Source organism: Trichosurus vulpecula, chromosome 7, assembly GCF_011100635.1.
Source record: "Trichosurus vulpecula isolate mTriVul1 chromosome 7, mTriVul1.pri, whole genome shotgun sequence".
In the NCBI taxonomy this organism is placed as follows: Eukaryota; Metazoa; Chordata; class Mammalia; order Diprotodontia; family Phalangeridae; genus Trichosurus; species Trichosurus vulpecula.
Window position 1 is genome coordinate 114,140,169 of NC_050579.1, and position 17,588 is coordinate 114,157,756.

The window sequence follows — 17,588 nt, forward strand, 5'->3', positions numbered from 1 at the left end:
TCACATCCTTTATAAGAATCCCTTGAAGAAAGTCACATTAGAAGCTGCAATTGAAACCTGGGTCTTTTTACTTCCAGGTCAATGATCTTCCCACTACAATTGGCTCTCTCCGGGGCAGGTAATATTGAGGAATAATGTAAAAGACATTTTTTGAATTGAAAAGGAGGTAGGCTCATTATGTGCTGAAAATGAGAGACAAGATGGACAGCCTGAATGGTACATTAGCAATTCTGAGATGTTAAAACGACTTGAGGAAGGCCAGCAGCAAAACACATAGAAAGATCATCCATGGAGAGGTTAGGGAAAAAAGAGATAGGAATCACAAGGGATGAGGAGGTATGGAAGTGTTGTGATCTGCCTTGGCAAAAAGAACTCCTGCATTGTTAAAATCACAAATCCAAAAATACTGAAAGTTTAAGTAGAGTTGTTTGTGTATAAATCATCAGCTCTATGGAAGCATCCATTTTCTTGGCTAAACCTTGCTTTACCTTCAGTGGCAAGTGTCATATTTTCCATCCAATAGGCTCTTGGTAAATAATTGTTGATAATAAATTTAATTGAAAAACATTTTAATATGAATTTTAAAATTTGAAATGTCATTTTTACTGAATTAAGGAAAGAGAATTCATTCCATGCATAGTTTTTACTTTTTAAAGGCATTGGTTGTCATTTTTCTTTGAGTATAAAAACTCTATGGATACTAACTTTATATCATGGTGGTAGTATAGCAAAAAGCAAGTTGGATTTAGAAGCCCAGAGTTTAATTTGACCTCAGAAGCTGACCAGCTGAGTGACCTGGGCAAGTCACTTAACTCTCACTCTTGGTTTCCCTCTCTAGGGGATAATAATAACACACCTACCTCCCAGGATTGCTATGAAGCTCACATGAGATAATGCACACACAGTACAAACTTTAAAGAACCCTAGCTATATCATCATCATCATCATAGTTCTTCGAATACCACAATTTTCCTCTTTGTTCTCTCAAGTGTCAGTCCTAACATTTCTCTTTTTATTTTAAATATTTACACCTTTTACACTGCTCCCTAATACTTCTGAGAGTTAGAAGACACATTCCAAGCTATGCCTTGCTTCTGTTGTTGAAAAATGTCACCAAGAAACTCTGCTTGCTCCTCATGTGTTTTGTTACACTGTTCATTTAAATTCACCATCAGCAGCTTAATGAGACCATGTTGTGTCCTGTATTTTGCCTTAAGCATGTGGGAATTTGGCAGGGCAGCTCAGTGGCACAGTGGATAGAGTATTGGGCCAAGAGTCAGGAAGACTCATCTTTCTGAGTTAAATTCTGGCCTCATACACTTACTAGCTGGGTGACCCTGGACAAGAAACTTAGCCCTGTTTGCCTCAGTTTTCTCATCTGTAAAATGAGCCAGAAAAGGAAATAGCAAACCATTCTAGTATCTTTGCCAAGGAAACCCCAAATAGGGTCATAAAGAGCTGGATATTACTGAAAATGACTAAACAACATGATGTGGGAATTTAACCTCTGTGTATGTACGTTTGTGTACTTTTCCAAATCAATTTTCATTTTCTTGCTTCACCCTTCACCTAATATCAAATGCCATGTATCCCCCAGGAAATTAAAAGAATGTTAAATTGTATGAATAATAAACAGTTATATGTATAAGTAACTGGGAAATGGACAGAGATCTTTTAAATAAAAAATCTATGTTATTAGACACAGCTCAGCACATTATTTTGGAGATTCAGGAGATGTTTCATTTAATCAGATAGCCTGCCACTCCCTATTTGTTATGGAATCCTTCATGTACAATATCTCTCAATCCTTTTAGCAACAGCTTCATAAAAATCTTTAGTGCTAAGGAAGTATTATAGTCTCATGGTGGTCATTTCTCTCTTTTATTATCAGCATAGGATTACTTTAAAAAATAACAGAACTACCTCCTTTCTACCCTGCCCCTCTCCCCCCCAAAAAAACCCAAACTAAGCTCCTTTGCATTGCTATTAATCTTTTCTTTCAGAGAATACAAATTAAACTACCAGCTGTTTCAGGGATATCTCTCTGTAAACAGAGGGATACAAACTGAAGCAATAATATAGAAGCAGGCCAAACTCACTGTCCTTGATGGAAGAGCAGTCCTGTAGTTAGCTGAACTAGAGTCAGCTCCATACAATCCAAGGGATTCTTTTCCCTTTTGTGCATTCTCAAGGAGGTGTGTCACGGGCAAGGTGTTAAATTCTTTCAGTCAGCAGATGATCCAAGCTAGTTAAACCCCAGCTGGCAAAGGCTTAAGTAGTTTCTTCTTATCTTTAGACTATATAGCACTGCTAAGAAACAAGTATCATTATCCCTTCCCCATAACAGGGGTTAGGGGCGCAGTACCCCTACGATCTGGAAAATCTGCACAAAATTTTTCAGCTCTCCCTTTGTACCAGAGAAGAAGTCTGAATTTTTTCTTTTTCTTTTATGGGGTGTTTACAGTACCTTATTGTAAAATTTGGGTTGATGTTATACAATACATATATTTTATGCATTTCTGAATTTCTAAACTTTTTCTGTGTTGTCTGCTGGCTTTCATGTGTTGTCTGTGGCTTCTGCAAAATTTTCCCCCAAATTCCCATTTAGTTTCTTATGCTGACCTGCAATATATTGAAACATTGATGGGGAAAGTCATGATGTGGTGTAACATTAATTAAGGTGGGACTTTTTTTTTTTTTTACTGTTTTCTCTTTTAGAATGTTAAAGTAATCAAGTGCTTTTGATTAAGTCTTACTAGGTGCAAAGCCCCAGGCCCACATCCTTTTCCTGATTAGTTGTGAAGCCTTTGGGCCCTAAGAAGGGTACATAATAAACCCAGAGGTTAGCGTTTTGTTTGGGGCTCTCACTCACTGGAAGAGTGTTGATGTGGAGACTCTGGGTAGCCACTGGAGTCCCTCGGCTTTGGAAAACTCAGATGTTGATGCTTCTCTGGTAGCTATGTATATTGCGATTTGGTTAGACAGAAATGTTGATCTGTTTATATTGTCTCTGTAATTTCTATTTGTGTTTGCTCTGAAGTTCAGGGTACTGGCTTTTCCCCCTGAACTAAGTGAATGATATATGTATGTTTGATTAAAGTGAGATTGTTAACCCCTTAAAGTTACTTTCCTTAGAAAAGCAGATCAAAGAACCTGTGCTGGCAGCTCTTGTTGCTGGTCTTGTTGGGTCTTACACCACTACACCAACTGCTAGCAGCATTGTTGCTACATGTGGAAAGGATAACTGTAGTAGAAAAAGCTGAATTCATGAGAGCCCTTCAGGGTTGTTCAGGAACCATTCTGGTTTAGGATAAAGGAGATGTGAGTTTTCTGTACAGAAGTAGCTGAAGACTCCTGAAAATTTGTTTTGAATGAGTCCTACTATCCTTAAAAACATGAGTAAAGCTCATAATTTACCCTTTTGCCAACTGAAGGTATCAGCCTCCCACAGTTGTTCCTGATTGTTCTTTAAGACTTGGGTTTCCAACTGTACTGTGTAGTGGCAGAATGTAGAAGTGTATTTGAATGGACTTTCTGGTCTCTTCTGGTAGAGAAACACTTCCCCCTCTTTCCCAATGAGATAATCATAAAGCCTGGTTTAGGTTTTCCCAAAACTTTCTTCTTTATTTTTACAGTCACTGATTACATCCCAAGGCCCCAGCAAAAGCAAATAAGCTTCTGCCAAGAATGACAAGGAAACTGACATATCCCCAAAATGAATTTAGGAGCATCCCATAGCACTCTGGGCCTTCAATTACAATAACAGTAGCAGAGCCACATCTTTAGTTCCAAATGATATTATGTAGCCTAAACTTATTTCCTCCATCTCCTCTACCTTATAGTCATGAATGGAAGAAAGAACTTTGAGGATAATACCAGGGATAGTGGGTAAACACAAGATCAATTCTTACATAATTGTTCTGTAAGCTATAAAGGCTAACAAGACAAAATAATATACAGTTGGGAACTCAGAAGCATTAGGAGCCATAGAACAGGGTTGGGAGGTCTTTGAATAACAGTGAATAGCAATGTAGAACTTTTCTGGTTAGTGGGACTTCTAGGTGTCAAAGCCAGAAATTACACAGACTCATGATGCCCAGATGATGTCACTAAAAGTTGGGAACTGGGGACAGAAATGTGGCAAGGGTAGAGCTTACCTCTATCCAGAAAATGTGTAAAAAACCATAATAGGTTTGTAGTTTAAGGGAACTCAGCCCTCTACTTCTACCCCATGGTGAATCTGACTGGAGTACATGCCATGGAACATGCTTAGAGCTAGACCCTTTCCACTGCCACATGTTTTGTTATTGCTTGTCCCTTTCTGCTGACATATTTGTCCTTATCCTGGACCTCTTGATAAGAGATGTTCATCTTGAGCTTTATAACTGGGTACTCACTGGTGGTGGTAGGGTGTGTGTATGTGTGTATGTGTGTGTGTGTGTGTGTGTGTGTGTATGTGTGTGCGCACATGTGCAAGTGTGCCTGTGAGCCCACAAATACTATATAGGAGAGACTGGCTTTAATGACACATTCAATGTACCTTAAAAGGCAGCTAGGTGGCATAGTAGTTGGAGTGTTGGATATAAAATCAGGAAGACCTGAGTTCTAGTCCTTCGTTAGATACTCACCATGTTACCCTGGGCAAATCACTTTACTTCTGTCTGACTCAGTTTCCTCATTTATTATATGGGAATAATAAAAGCACCTACTTTACAGGAATGTTGCTGTGAAGATCAAATGAGATAACAAATAAAAGAGTTTTGCAAATTTAAATGCATTCTATAAATGGTAGCTAATTATTAAGGAGTAACCTGACCTTCTGGAAGCCTCCCTTCCTCCTTCTGGAATATGTGGTATGTAATGCTTTGTCTCTGGGACTCAGAGATGGTGAAGGGATTTCTGGCCCTAGCAGTGCTTCTGTATAGTTGCTATATAATATATTTACATAATTATATAGCAACTACAGATTAACCTCAATAGATTAACCTCAAATCCTGATGGTGTACTCTAGTCCAACTCTGTTCTGACCTCTTTAATTCTTCCCCTTCAGATTTCCTCATCATATCTTTTCTATCTCTTCCCAACTCTTTTTCTCTCCTATGCCCTCCCCGTCCCACCAGGTAACCCAAGTCACTCAGCATATTCACAGTGAGCCACAGTTGGTCTATATAAAAATGTTTAAAGCAATATAAGGTACTCTCAACAATGTTTACTTGACAGATAATAGAAAGATAGATATAGGCTGACATAGATCTATATCAATCCATAACTATATCTCCAGGATAATATGCTGAAATAATTAGATCCTTATTTCTACCAATTTTTATAAATTCTTTCTTTAAAAAAAAAAGATTTAAATGAGTATACTCTTCCTCACCAAATATAGATTCTGGATTTGGAAAAGGGGTGGCAGTTAATGAGATAGAAAAACACCAGGATTTGATCCCTAATATAAGCAACAAAATCTAGTATGGTGAGTGATACAATTTAGCACAGGAGAAAGAACAGAGATATGATCCAGAGTGGCAAGTTATAAACCCTTTAAATCTAGTGTCTTTACAAGTCCAATTAAGTGTTCACTAAGATCCTAACCACATTTTCAATTAAAATTACATTTTAAGATAAGCTAGAAAAGTCTAGAATATGGGCTTTGGGAAAGACTGAAGCTGCGGTCCAAGGATGAGCCTGAGCTAAAAAAAGGAAAAAAAAAAAGGATGTTCATCACAAGGAGATGAGGTCGGTTACTTGCTAATAAATTCTTTGGGCACGGAAACCCCCAAAACCGATAACAACACTAAATCTGTACAGTCTTTATGACTTCAATAAGCATTGAGTGGGTTCCATGAGGGATCTGTAGCATGGGAGAGTGCCACTGATCTCTTTTATTAATTACCCACTAGCATAATTAATAAAATTATTAATTACCCAGAAAAATAAAAAGAAATACGTTTTAAGATTAACAAATTAAAGAAGTCAAAGGCTTGAATATTACTTCAAAACCTGCCCATGTATTGCGAATGACTGCTTCCTCAATAAGAGTCATAAGGTTTTAGATGTGGGACTTAACAAAAAATAAAAATAAACTCTAAATGACTATATATTTAAAGAGACAGGTGGGGGGGGGGAGAGGTTGGCTAGAGATTTGAGTCATTCCAGAAACATCCGACTTGGTGCATCATTCATTGCTTCTAACAAAGGTCAATGGCCCAAAAATACAAAATTAGAAGAGAAGATGAAGGTCAAAGACACTATATATAATTACAGCAACCCTCAAAAAGAAGTTGACTCCTAAAAATGGGAAATGGATAAAAATAAAAGCATTAGATTTCATTATCACCATTTCTTAGAGAAGACTCACTGACATAAAACTAATGTTTGGGCTCAAAGAACTCAGAAATGGACTTAGCCAACAAACCCTTGATCTCCTTGCCAAGGAGGGAGGTGTCAAATAAGGACTGTGCTAGGGTAGAATCCAAATTTATTTTCAAAACACTGTGGAGAATGGAAGGTTACAAGATGAAACACTTCAGAGAGTACAAAGCAGTGGAATGGAAAATAAGCCCAGAGAAAGCTAGGCTTGAAACAGCTAAGCCAGGTCATCTGAAAAATATTTATAGATGAAACTGAGAGGCAGACAACAAATAGACATGAAATGGAACACATCTGCAAGAATTTCTATAGCCAACAATTTTTTTCACTGATGTTATTGGAATGACCACCATGGGATTCCACAACCTTAAGTACCTAATGTGCTATATAAGGAAATGGGAATGGTAACCATAATATCTAAATCTGATCAAATATATGCACTAGAAGAATATGATGGAAATGACACAATTTTAAGAGTATTCATAGGTCAAATTTCAAAGTGTCTCAATGATGAGAAACGTCTGAACATTTGATGAGAATGATGAAAAACGTCTCCACCCATGAAAATAATACGGGCAGTATTAGTACCAAGAAAAATGCAACAGAGAAGACAACAGTAACCAATAAGCCATTCATTTGTGTACGTTCTTATCTCTATAAAATCTTTGTGAGAATGCTGTAATCCATGTGTACAAGGGTATCACTAATGAACATGCAAAAAGAAAATGGGCAGACTTTTGCAGGCAGTCTTGTGCAACACACCACATATACTTTTTGGTCTTTTGTAGCCAAAAAAACTTTCCATGGTGAAGCAAAACACGTCCTGGAAGGGCTCTTCTAAAACAAAAGTATCATATGGTAAAATGCAAGATATGACAGACAAGTTCATTCAATGATCTAAGTATCAATATAAAGCATGGTATAAAACGAGGAGACACATGTTTCTTGAAAGTTTTGGCCAGTGTTATGGAGGAAATCTAAACACATGAAGAATATCGTATGGGTTGTTAGATTCTCCAGATACTCCTTTTTTTGTCCAGATAACTTCCAAATCTACATATCTGGCCCTCTGTGATCCAGGTCCCACATCTGCAACTACTTGCTTTAAAATCTCCATCTTGGCATCCCTTAGGATCTCAAATTCAGTGTGTTTAAAACAGAACTCATTAGTTTTTCCCCAAATCTTTCCTCTTCCTAATTTTTCTATTGGCTAAGGGTTTTTGACTGTGCATCCAAACCCCTTTACTATCTGGCTGCACAGTAGCCTTTCAGGATGGTTACCTATTACTCCCTGTCATGTACTCCACACTCCAGCCAAACTGGCCCGTTTGGTGCTATTCACACAGGACACTGCACCAGTCACTTCTGTGATTTTGCACAGGCTATTTATTCCCCGTGCCTCGAATGCTCTCTCTCCTCACTTCTGCCTCCTGAACCCCACAGCTCCCTGCAAGGTCCTCTTCCTATGCCAGTTCCTTCAACAGGCCTTTCCTGATTCTCTTAACTGTCCCTCACTCCCAGCAAATCACCATGTATTTATTTTGTATATCTCCCCTGCTCCTCATCTTACATAATTCAGACACCTTGCCTCACTTCCCCTTTGCCTGTCTCACATGAAGATGTAGCCCTTCTCCTTGCCAATGCAAACCCATCTACCTACGTAAGTGATACCATTCCATCTCATTTTCTCCAGCAGATTGCATCCCTTTGCTACAATTTTTGCCTGTCTACCGGGTGCTTCCCTAATGTCTGCAACCACACTTACATATCCCCCATCTTCACAAGAACCCTCATTTGATCTGTCCAACCCTTCTTGCTACCATCCCATACCTCTCCTTCATTTTGCAGCTGGACTCCTTGAAAAGATCATCTACAACTGATGCCTCCACTTTTTTTTTGTTTAGAATTAACTCTCTGTGGTCTAACTTAGAGGCAGCTAGGTGGCCCAGTGGATAGAGTGTTGGGCCAGTAATCAGGAAGAGCTGAATTCAAATCAGGCCTCAGACACTTGTTAACTTCGTAATGTTGGAAAGCTGCTTCACTGTTGGTTGCCTCAGTTTCCTTAACTGTCAAATGTGGATAATAATAACACTTACCTCGAAGGGTTGCTGTAAGGATTAAATGATATATGTATATGCCCTTAGCACCTGGCCTAGCCCATCGTAGGTACATAATAAATATTTGTTTCCTTCATTTCTTCTGACCTCATTATTCCACTGAAACTTTCTCCAAAGTTATCAATGATCTCTTAATTGCCAAATTTAATGGCCTTTTCTCAATCCTCACCCTTCTTGATTCCTCTTCTTCCTTTAAAACTGCTAATCACCAGATAACTCCTAAATCTACATATCTGGCCCTCTGTGCTCCAGGTCCCACATCTCCAACTGTTTGCTTTAAAATCTCCATCCTTAGTATCTCAAATTCAATGTGTCTAAAATAGAACTCATTTTCCCCCAAATCTTCCCTCTTCTTAATATTCCTATTTCTTGTATCCTTGATACTCTCTTCTCTCTACGTTTTTTGAGATGCTAATCCTATTGCCTTCTTGATGAAATAATCTCAAACTTACCCTGTCAATATCTTGTTTGTACATAGTTATTTGTATGTCATCTCTACAATTAGATTATAAGCTTCTTGAGAGCAAGGATTGTTTTTTGCTTTTATTTGTATATCTAGTGCTAAGCACAGTGTCTGGCACATAGTAGATGCTTCATAAAAGCTTACTGGCTTGACTTGAAATTTCCTGATTGTATCAACTAATTACTGTGCCATTAGGAATTTGCTACATTGTTTCTGGCACAACTCGTAGATACTACTTTAGTGTGTCTTCTGATATTTTTAATCTCAGCTTTTCTTATTTCTTTTTTTTTAAGACTAAATCTGACCAATTCCTTCATTTTCCAGATGAAAATGTGACTCAGCTAAGTACTGTGACTAGGTTACATAGTTTAGCAAGGAGCAGAGCTGGGAATTTTATCCTGCTCTTCTGGCTCGAAATCCCAGGGTCTTTCCACTGCTTTCTGGGTTGGATTACACTGGACAGTAATATCAAGAAAAACTTGCATGACTATAAAAGAAGGGTCAGTCACATAGTAAGCATGTGGGATAACTGATGGATAGGTCAAGAGATAAACTGGCTTTCCAGCTAGCTACTTCCATTATTTGGGGAAGCCACTTCACCTGGGCATCACCTATAGAATGCAGGAGTTGAATTCCATTCAAGTTCTAAATCTAATTATTTTATGATCACAGTACTCTCAAAATAAAGAACTAAAGAAAGATGCCCCACCTCAGAGGAGAATTCATGGAACAGCACTGACAAGATGAGGAAGTATGAAGGCTTTACTCTACATATGCCAGTAGAGGGAATACTGAAACCAGGGAAACCATGGATCATTTGAAGCATACATGCATAGCATGTGAATTTATACATTCACTACTGAACTTTGTTTAAATTTAAGAATGGGAAGTAGTCCCCTGCTGATTTTAAATGTTTAGAAAATGCTAAAAATTGGGGTCCTGAAAACAAATTGCCAAAAAGAAGCACTTTTGGTGTAGTGCCACAGTAATTCATTGGCATCAGCGTTGCTACTCAATGGATCCTCTATACATGGCAGATGTTCCAAAATATTAATCAGCAGGTTTTCTTGTTGACAAATTTATTTTTATTTCCAACTAGTATGGATAAGATGATGTGTTGGTAATTCTAATACAAATCTTTGCCACTTAGTTTTAAATGAAGATAGGTTGAGTAATAAAGGAAAGTTGCATTTCTTTTGACACATTTAGAAGCCCTTCGTAGGTGATTCAGTGGACTCTTTAGCTCACAAAGTTGATCTATTGGCCAAGAGACTATATCATGTTGATGAATATTTAGGATAAAAGATTATGCACATATGGGAAAAACCCACTTACTCATGCTGTTCCAATGCTTACACCTATTTTTGTTTGCAAATATATACTTTCAGAAATTGTATTAAGCCACAGCATACCAACTCCTGAAAAAATCAACTTTACAGTCATGGATTAGTTTAAGACACTGACTGACAGCAACTCATTGGAAATTTTGATGATAAAGCCATAATACTACAGAAATTTTTATCAAAATTTTGGGCATGGTATGAGAAGCAGATTGACATAGTGGAAAGAGAACCAACTTTGAACACAGGAAGACCTAGCTTGTAGAGAAGTTTGGATATCTGCACTGATAAAGAGAATTTGCTCATGGAAGAATTCCCTGTGTCAATGAATTCTCCAAGTCCAGTCCTTATCCCTTGGGCACTGTAGTCCTGGCAACTGCTGGTACAGAATTAAGAGCAGAGCTAGTATAAATGTATATGAGATTGATTGGCAGGGCAACAGATGACATTTAGCATTTTTCGGAAAGATTTTAAGAGGCTATGGTGGGATAGTTTAATATTTTCAAAGGAAAACAGATTCAGAGATACATCTACTGTGGCTCTTGCCTTATCTGCCGGTGTTAGTCTGGCCCAGGGTTTGTCTGCTCGGCGGTCGTAGTCAGGAGAATCAGTGACCTCGACATACTCATTAAACCGAAGAATCCTTCTCGCTTGTAGCTCTGCCACTGTTGGTCTCAAACTGAGCTATAAAAGAGGAAGAAATGAGGAAAGTTCAGCCAATGATGTACAGCCACAGGGCAACAATGTTGTCTACAGAGAGCACTTGAGTTATTGTTAAACAAGGTCACTTTCAGGTATCAAGAAAGAAGGAAAAAAAAGGCAGTGCCTTGGGATTCTCTAACAAGAACTAGAAAGCAGCATGACCTAGTTTTTGAGTCTATAAAAATCATCATTGTAAGATGAGTTACAAAAACCTTCTGGTTACTGTCTATATATTAGGATTTCTTTCTAAATTGCTCTGCTCTGTGAAGGCTGTCTTCGATGTCATTAGTAATACATTAAAGGCATATAACAATGGTCGGAAATAAGAAGGCTAGTTTGGGGACTAAACTATTGGAATGAAAACACAAATATTTTTAAAGACATCCAATATTTTGGAAATAAGGATCCAAGAAGTATGGTATGAAGGAGTACTGGGTAAGGAGACTGAAAACACTAAATATGTGACTAAACAAGTCTTTTAACCTTTGGTCTTCAGTTTCTTCATCTGTAAAGTAATGATGATCTCTAGGGGCCCTTCTGGGATTAACATTTTATAATTCTTGGTCTATACCATCAGTTCCAAATGAACTTATTCTACTCTACCTGTAAAATTTTTAACTTTGATTGTTATAAATCTATAATATATTCACAAACCTGGGAAAAAGAAATACCCAGCAAGGTGGCTACCCGATGCAAAACTTTTTATAGGATAAGGTCACCCTGGCTTCACCTATAATCTATGCCTCCTCGGTCAGTATAGTTGGGCACCTTAGCAACTCTGGGCTGATCACGTAGAGTTAGGAGAATGATACAAGACAGGAGGAAAGAGCAGCTAGAGACTTGTTTAAGAGACAAGAACAGGGAGTCTTAGACCTTTGTGAACACAATTACTCAACAAGCTTTCTTCTTTGAAATACTGCTTCAACAAAATGATTATAGCACAATTTAAATTATATGAATTATACTCTATCTAGCCCCTCTTCAGTACGACAAAAGCTGCTGATTTTCCCTAGACCTTGACAAGCCCGAGGAAAGCATAGAAATGACATCAACAGATTGGGAGAAACTTGGCTTGCTCGAGTCTTGTAGGGACTTTACTACAACGGTTATATATTCTAATATATTCTAAGAGTGTTTCTAAATTGAGAGCCATAATACTAATTTCATACAGGAAAAGACCAGGCATATTGCTGCCACTTCATTTTCATGATGTCCCTGTCACAGATTGGACGTGTCTAAGATGTGTTTAATAGTCTAAGATTACTGCAGTACATCCTTCTTGATGTATGGTGTAGTGGAAAGAAAGCCTAAACTGGGTCAAATCCTATCTCTATTACCTTCTGTTTATGTGACCTTAGGGAAATCACTTAACCTCCCTGGGGCTTGGTCTCCTCCTCCATAGAATTATGGGCATTGGAGGAGAGTGGAGATGTCAAACATGCAGCCTCTGAGTACGGCAGCACCAGTTTAAAACGTAATCAAGAAATTTTTGACAAAAAAAAATACAATACAACACGGATAATGTTAATATATGATTTTCTAAGTTAATGTCCCTATGGGGATCTTATATACCGTTTAGTGGCCCCTATTTTTATTTGAATTTGACACCACTGAACTAGATGACCTCTGAGCTCTGACTCTATGGTTCTATTATGGTGAACTGATATTGCTCTAAGAAGGTATTGTGGTATAAGCACAAACCACTGCTAGGAGACCAGATTTCTATTACTAATTTCACAATCCATGTAACCTTAGGCAAGTGATTTAACCTCCCTAGGTAATTCATGGTTAATTCAGCTATAAAATTAAGAGGTTAGATTCATTCTATGGCAGAAGGACTCTGTGATGATACCAAATATGGGTATATTTATAAGTGGCTGCTACCATCAATAATCCATTCCTCATTATCTTATCTGCCCAGCTAGTAACAAAAGAAAGGGATCAGAAACCAAAGTGTCCCTAAAGAGTATCTCTACGGCCTCTGTTAGCCAGCAGAGTCCTTTTTGATACAAGGTGCTAGCTCTATTCCAACTTGTTTTTTCTTTGATTTCTAGTCTACTGAGAAGGTATTTACTAAATATATGGTTTTTAATGATGAAATCATCTCAAAGGACAGTTGTAGCATCACTTCCATCAGAAGGAAACACTTTGCCCAGCATTTTTCACACTGCTTTTTTCCATGAGTTACTGATACCAGAGGCCAAATTTTGTCCCAGAGTCACTTAACCTACAGTAATAAATAAAAGTTTATTTATTTCTCTGTAAAATTAATGAAGAAAGATAAAGTTTCCTTGGGCCCCACTCAATGTAAGAGAGTTACAGAGGATAGCTATCAAAACTATAACACAAAGTGTTTAGCCAGGGTTTTAGAATTAGGAATACTTAAATTCTTTTTTTTTTTTTCTTTCAACATCTCTTTTTAATCTACTACCAACGTATTCAGTTTTAAATGATGATAATAGTATTCTCCAGGAAAGCAATAATACAATCAAACTTGTACATCTTTAAGAACATACATATAAAATGTTTCCAAATATAAATAACAGTCATGGTACTTTAATAATATTTGATAAATACTTTTATATAGTACTTTCAAATCTGCACTGTTTCACATGTAATTTCATTTGCCTCTCATAATAGTTCTGAATTATGTATTAGCCCCATTTAACAGATGAGAAAAATGAGACTTGTAGAGTTTAAGTGACTTATTCATAGGAATACTTAAATTCTAATCCTGTTGCAGGTACTTATTAACCAAAGTCACTCAATCTATTAGTCTCAGTCTCCTCATATGTAAAATGGGGATATTAATAACACCTACCTCAAAATGTTATTGCAGAGATCAAATGAGATAACATCTGTGAGGTGCCATGTAAACTTCTAGGTGTGACATAAATGCTATAGGTTCCTGTTGTTATTGTTTTTAATGACAATAATAATTTAGTTATTTATAATTCAATATATAAATATCAAAAGTATATATACAAAATACTCATGCTTTATTTTAAAAAGATTTCTGTTTTTCTGTTTATAGAAAAATTGGCTAAAAAGGCCAATTAAAAACCAGAACTCTATTTCTATAATAAATTAGTGCAGTGGTTCTCAAGGTGAGGTCTGGTGACTCCCTGGGGGTAGGGTCTTCCTTCTAAGGAGGTCCATGAGATAAATTTCTAACATGGAGACCAAACTTTCTAACTATCCTATTGATAGATATAGCCCACATGAAAAAAAGCACTTTGAGGGATCCTTAATAATTTTCTTAGAGTATAAAGACCAAAAAGTCTGAGAACTACTGCATTAGAGATAAAAATTGCCTGAGCTATAGGAGATTTTAAAAAATTTTGTTATTCTGGGAACACACTTTACCAGGGAAAACAGATTAGCTAGATCAGGGGTGACATCTGGATTCAGTCCAAGGGCTGCACTTGAGGACTGAGAGCAGGGGTGGGGAACCTGTAGCCTTGAGGCCACACATGGTCTTCTAGGTCCTCAGCTGTGGCCTTTTGACTATGTCCAAGTTTTATAGAACAAATCCTTTTATTAAGAGGATTTGTTCTATGAAGTTTGGATTCAGATAAGAGCTGCATTTGAGGACCTAGAGGGCCATGTGTGGCCTTGAGGCCGCAGGTTCTCCACTCGAGCTAGATTATCCAGTAGAAATGATCGTAGGACCATCAGTTGAGAATTGGAAAGGACCTTAGAGGTCATCAAGTCCAACCCCCTGCTTTTACAGATGAGGAAACTTAGGCACAAAGTGATTAAGTGACTTGTCCAGATTACATAGCTACTAAATGTCTAAGGCAGGATCTGAACCCAGGCTTTTCTGACTCCAAATCTAGTGCTCTATTCACTACACCATGATTCACTCACATCTTCTATCAATGGTATATTACCCACAATTCCAAGAACCCAAATGTTTACTTAAAATTCTACCTTGGTTCTATGGGAAAGCAACTTTATTTTTAGAGCCCATTTCAAAAAGTTTCCTGCATAGGCACACCAAGTAACTAAATATGAACCTAACAGAAAATATTTTTTGGATGTGTGTGTGAGTGTGTGTGGTGTGGTATGTGTGTGTGTGTATGTGTGTGTGTTTGTAGACCCTCATATAACACACACAGTGATCTTAGCACATCATCTAAATAAATATTGGGAAGTTTTTAATAGAATCCACTTAATGACACTTGTGGCAATAAGAAAGAAGGGAAGAAGGGAGCTAAGTGGTGCAGAGGGCCATGATGTGAACACACAAAGACATAAAGGCATGTACTGTGACATGTCCATCACCTTTCTGCTGAGTCTGCGTTTCAGTTCCATTTTTGCTTCTTGTTCTTCTTCTTCATTTTTTTCTGTTTATTGGTATAAAAAGAGTTAAGGTATGACTATTTAGGTACAAGAGATGATCCTGGGGTAAGAAAAGCAGATGAGAGAATCATTATTTCCACCCTGAAAAATGACCCCTTCCAAGGAAGAAATAAACTATTTAATTAAAGAGGAACTTCCCCAGGCCATGTGAGAAGGTGAGACTTCATCGCTTATCCTAAGTGGCATAGACAAAAAAAAAAATTGCTACTTATCAATAGGACATAATTGCGAATGATTAAGGTATGTCTGTTTATAATCAAAACAATGCAACCCAGGAAAACCATGATCCTGGATTAAACCGCCCAAAGGGAAGCAAAGGTGTTTAATGAATGGTCACAATGCAAATTCCTTCTGTAATGGATAGTGCTGGACCTGGAATCAGGAAAAAAGAGCTGAGTTCAAATCCAGCCTTAGCTGGACGACCCGGGGCAAATCATTTAAACCTCCGTCTTACTCAGTTTCCTCATCTGTAAAAGTTTGATAATAATAGCACATACATCCCATGGTTATTGTAAGGGTCAAATGACATTTATAAAAGTCGTAGCAAACGGTAAAGTACTGTATAAATACTAGCTTTGATTTTACAATTACTGCTTGAATTCTTTTCTCTTCTTTATTCTTTAGCTTTAGATCATTTTCCTGAGTGAGAAGTCTTAAGAAGGCTATGGGAGATTTGACTTACTGTGTTTGGCCCCCAGATGGTAGAACTGGAAGCGATGGACGGGAAGGGGCATAGAAGCAGATCTGGACTTGATATCAGGATAACCTTTCTAATAATGAAAGCTATCTAAAATTGGGACAAAGCGTTTCAGAAGGTAGTAGATATTTCCTCAATGGGGTTCTTCAAGAAAAGGATGGACGATCACTTGTCAGAGTTATTACAAATATATGGGTTGCAGTAGAAGGCCTCTGAAGGCCCTTCCAAATCTGAAATTATTAGATTACAAATTTGCTCAAATCATAAAACAAAAATATCAAAGACCTCTTTGTTTTGCCTCAGTTTTACTAAGGTTGGTTTGGAAAAAAAGAAGATATAATCCAACTATTTATCTAATTTATTATTTCTATTTATCTAATTATCATTCTTATTTCTCTCTTCACTTTGTGTGGTTGTCTTAATACATCGGTAATAAATTGAGAAAAGAGCTTTTTTTAGGGGGGGAGGAGAGGGCTTATTTGTAGTAAATCCAATATGACCCTAAGAAAAAAGTATCAGCTCATATAAGAAAGCTTATTCTTAGGTCCAACCTAAATGGGATAATTCTAAGACAAATAAATAAATAGAACTGGATAGATTTTAGATGTATATTTGAATTACTAAATTGTCACTCAAACCAAGCTGTTTTTTTTCCTTAGAACCAGCATGTAACCAATTCTCCTGATGTTTTCAAAGAAGAAAAGGTCTCAAAAGGTGGTAAGGTTAGCTATCATTACATGTAAATTTGTGATTTTCTCTTTATAGTGAATTTTCCAAGGCCTTTTCCAATTCAAGGCATATAAGCTATTATAAATCTATTTACTGGCAAAGCCATCATCTACCTTTTAAAAGAATATGGTATGATTTATGGGATTACTGGGGCGAAATTTTTCTATAATTTGAGGGAGAAAGGGGAATCTTACAGAATTCCATGATTTATCATTTAATAAATAACTTGGTAATTACTTGATTGCTGCCTTCACTATTTCATAACTAATCCTAATAAATGAGAATAACTTTCAGTTGATAGACTCATAGATCTTGAGTTGGAAGGGGCCTCAGAGGCATCAAGTCCAACTTGGTCCTCTGACTCCAGTGTTAGTCCTCTTTCCACTGGAAAGCACATGGCCTCCTTTCATTATGGGAAATAACCAGCAGGTCTGAAAAAGGATTAGCAGTTAGGCACTGCTGCTAAAATTATAGACCATGTAAGAGCTAGTAAATACTACAAAATTACACAGAAATTATGTTTATTTTTCTGTGGGTTCTGATACTTTTTGTTTCAAATCATATTGGATCTACAGCGCCCCCTCAAAAAAAATCTACACCAAAAAAACCCTAAAATAAGCCTGCAACTTTGCTCAGTACAATGTCTCCTTTGTCACTTTTTAAAGTTTTACATTTATGACTCTGGGCAAATTTTTAGTATAAGAAAAGCAATTTAGAACCTTGAAAATCTCCCAATTATGAGGTTATTCATTTGTATCAAAAAACATAAGAAGAACCCTATACATTTTCCATTTTTAATAATAAAA

General features: G+C 37.2%; 1 protein-coding gene across 2 annotated transcripts in view; it reads right to left on the reverse strand.

Annotated features, from left to right (window-relative positions):
* Nucleotides 1-17,588, reverse strand: part of PHACTR2 (phosphatase and actin regulator 2) — a 168,203-nt gene that overhangs the window by 27,299 nt on the left and 123,316 nt on the right. For both annotated transcript variants that reach the window (XM_036766346.1, XM_036766345.1), the window contains 2 exons: nt 15,279-15,340; nt 10,836-10,973 (listed from right to left, as the gene is read on the reverse strand). In XM_036766346.1, coding sequence (XP_036622241.1) covers nt 10,836-10,973; nt 15,279-15,340 — 200 coding nt within the window. The remainder of the gene's footprint in view (nt 1-10,835; nt 10,974-15,278; nt 15,341-17,588) is intronic.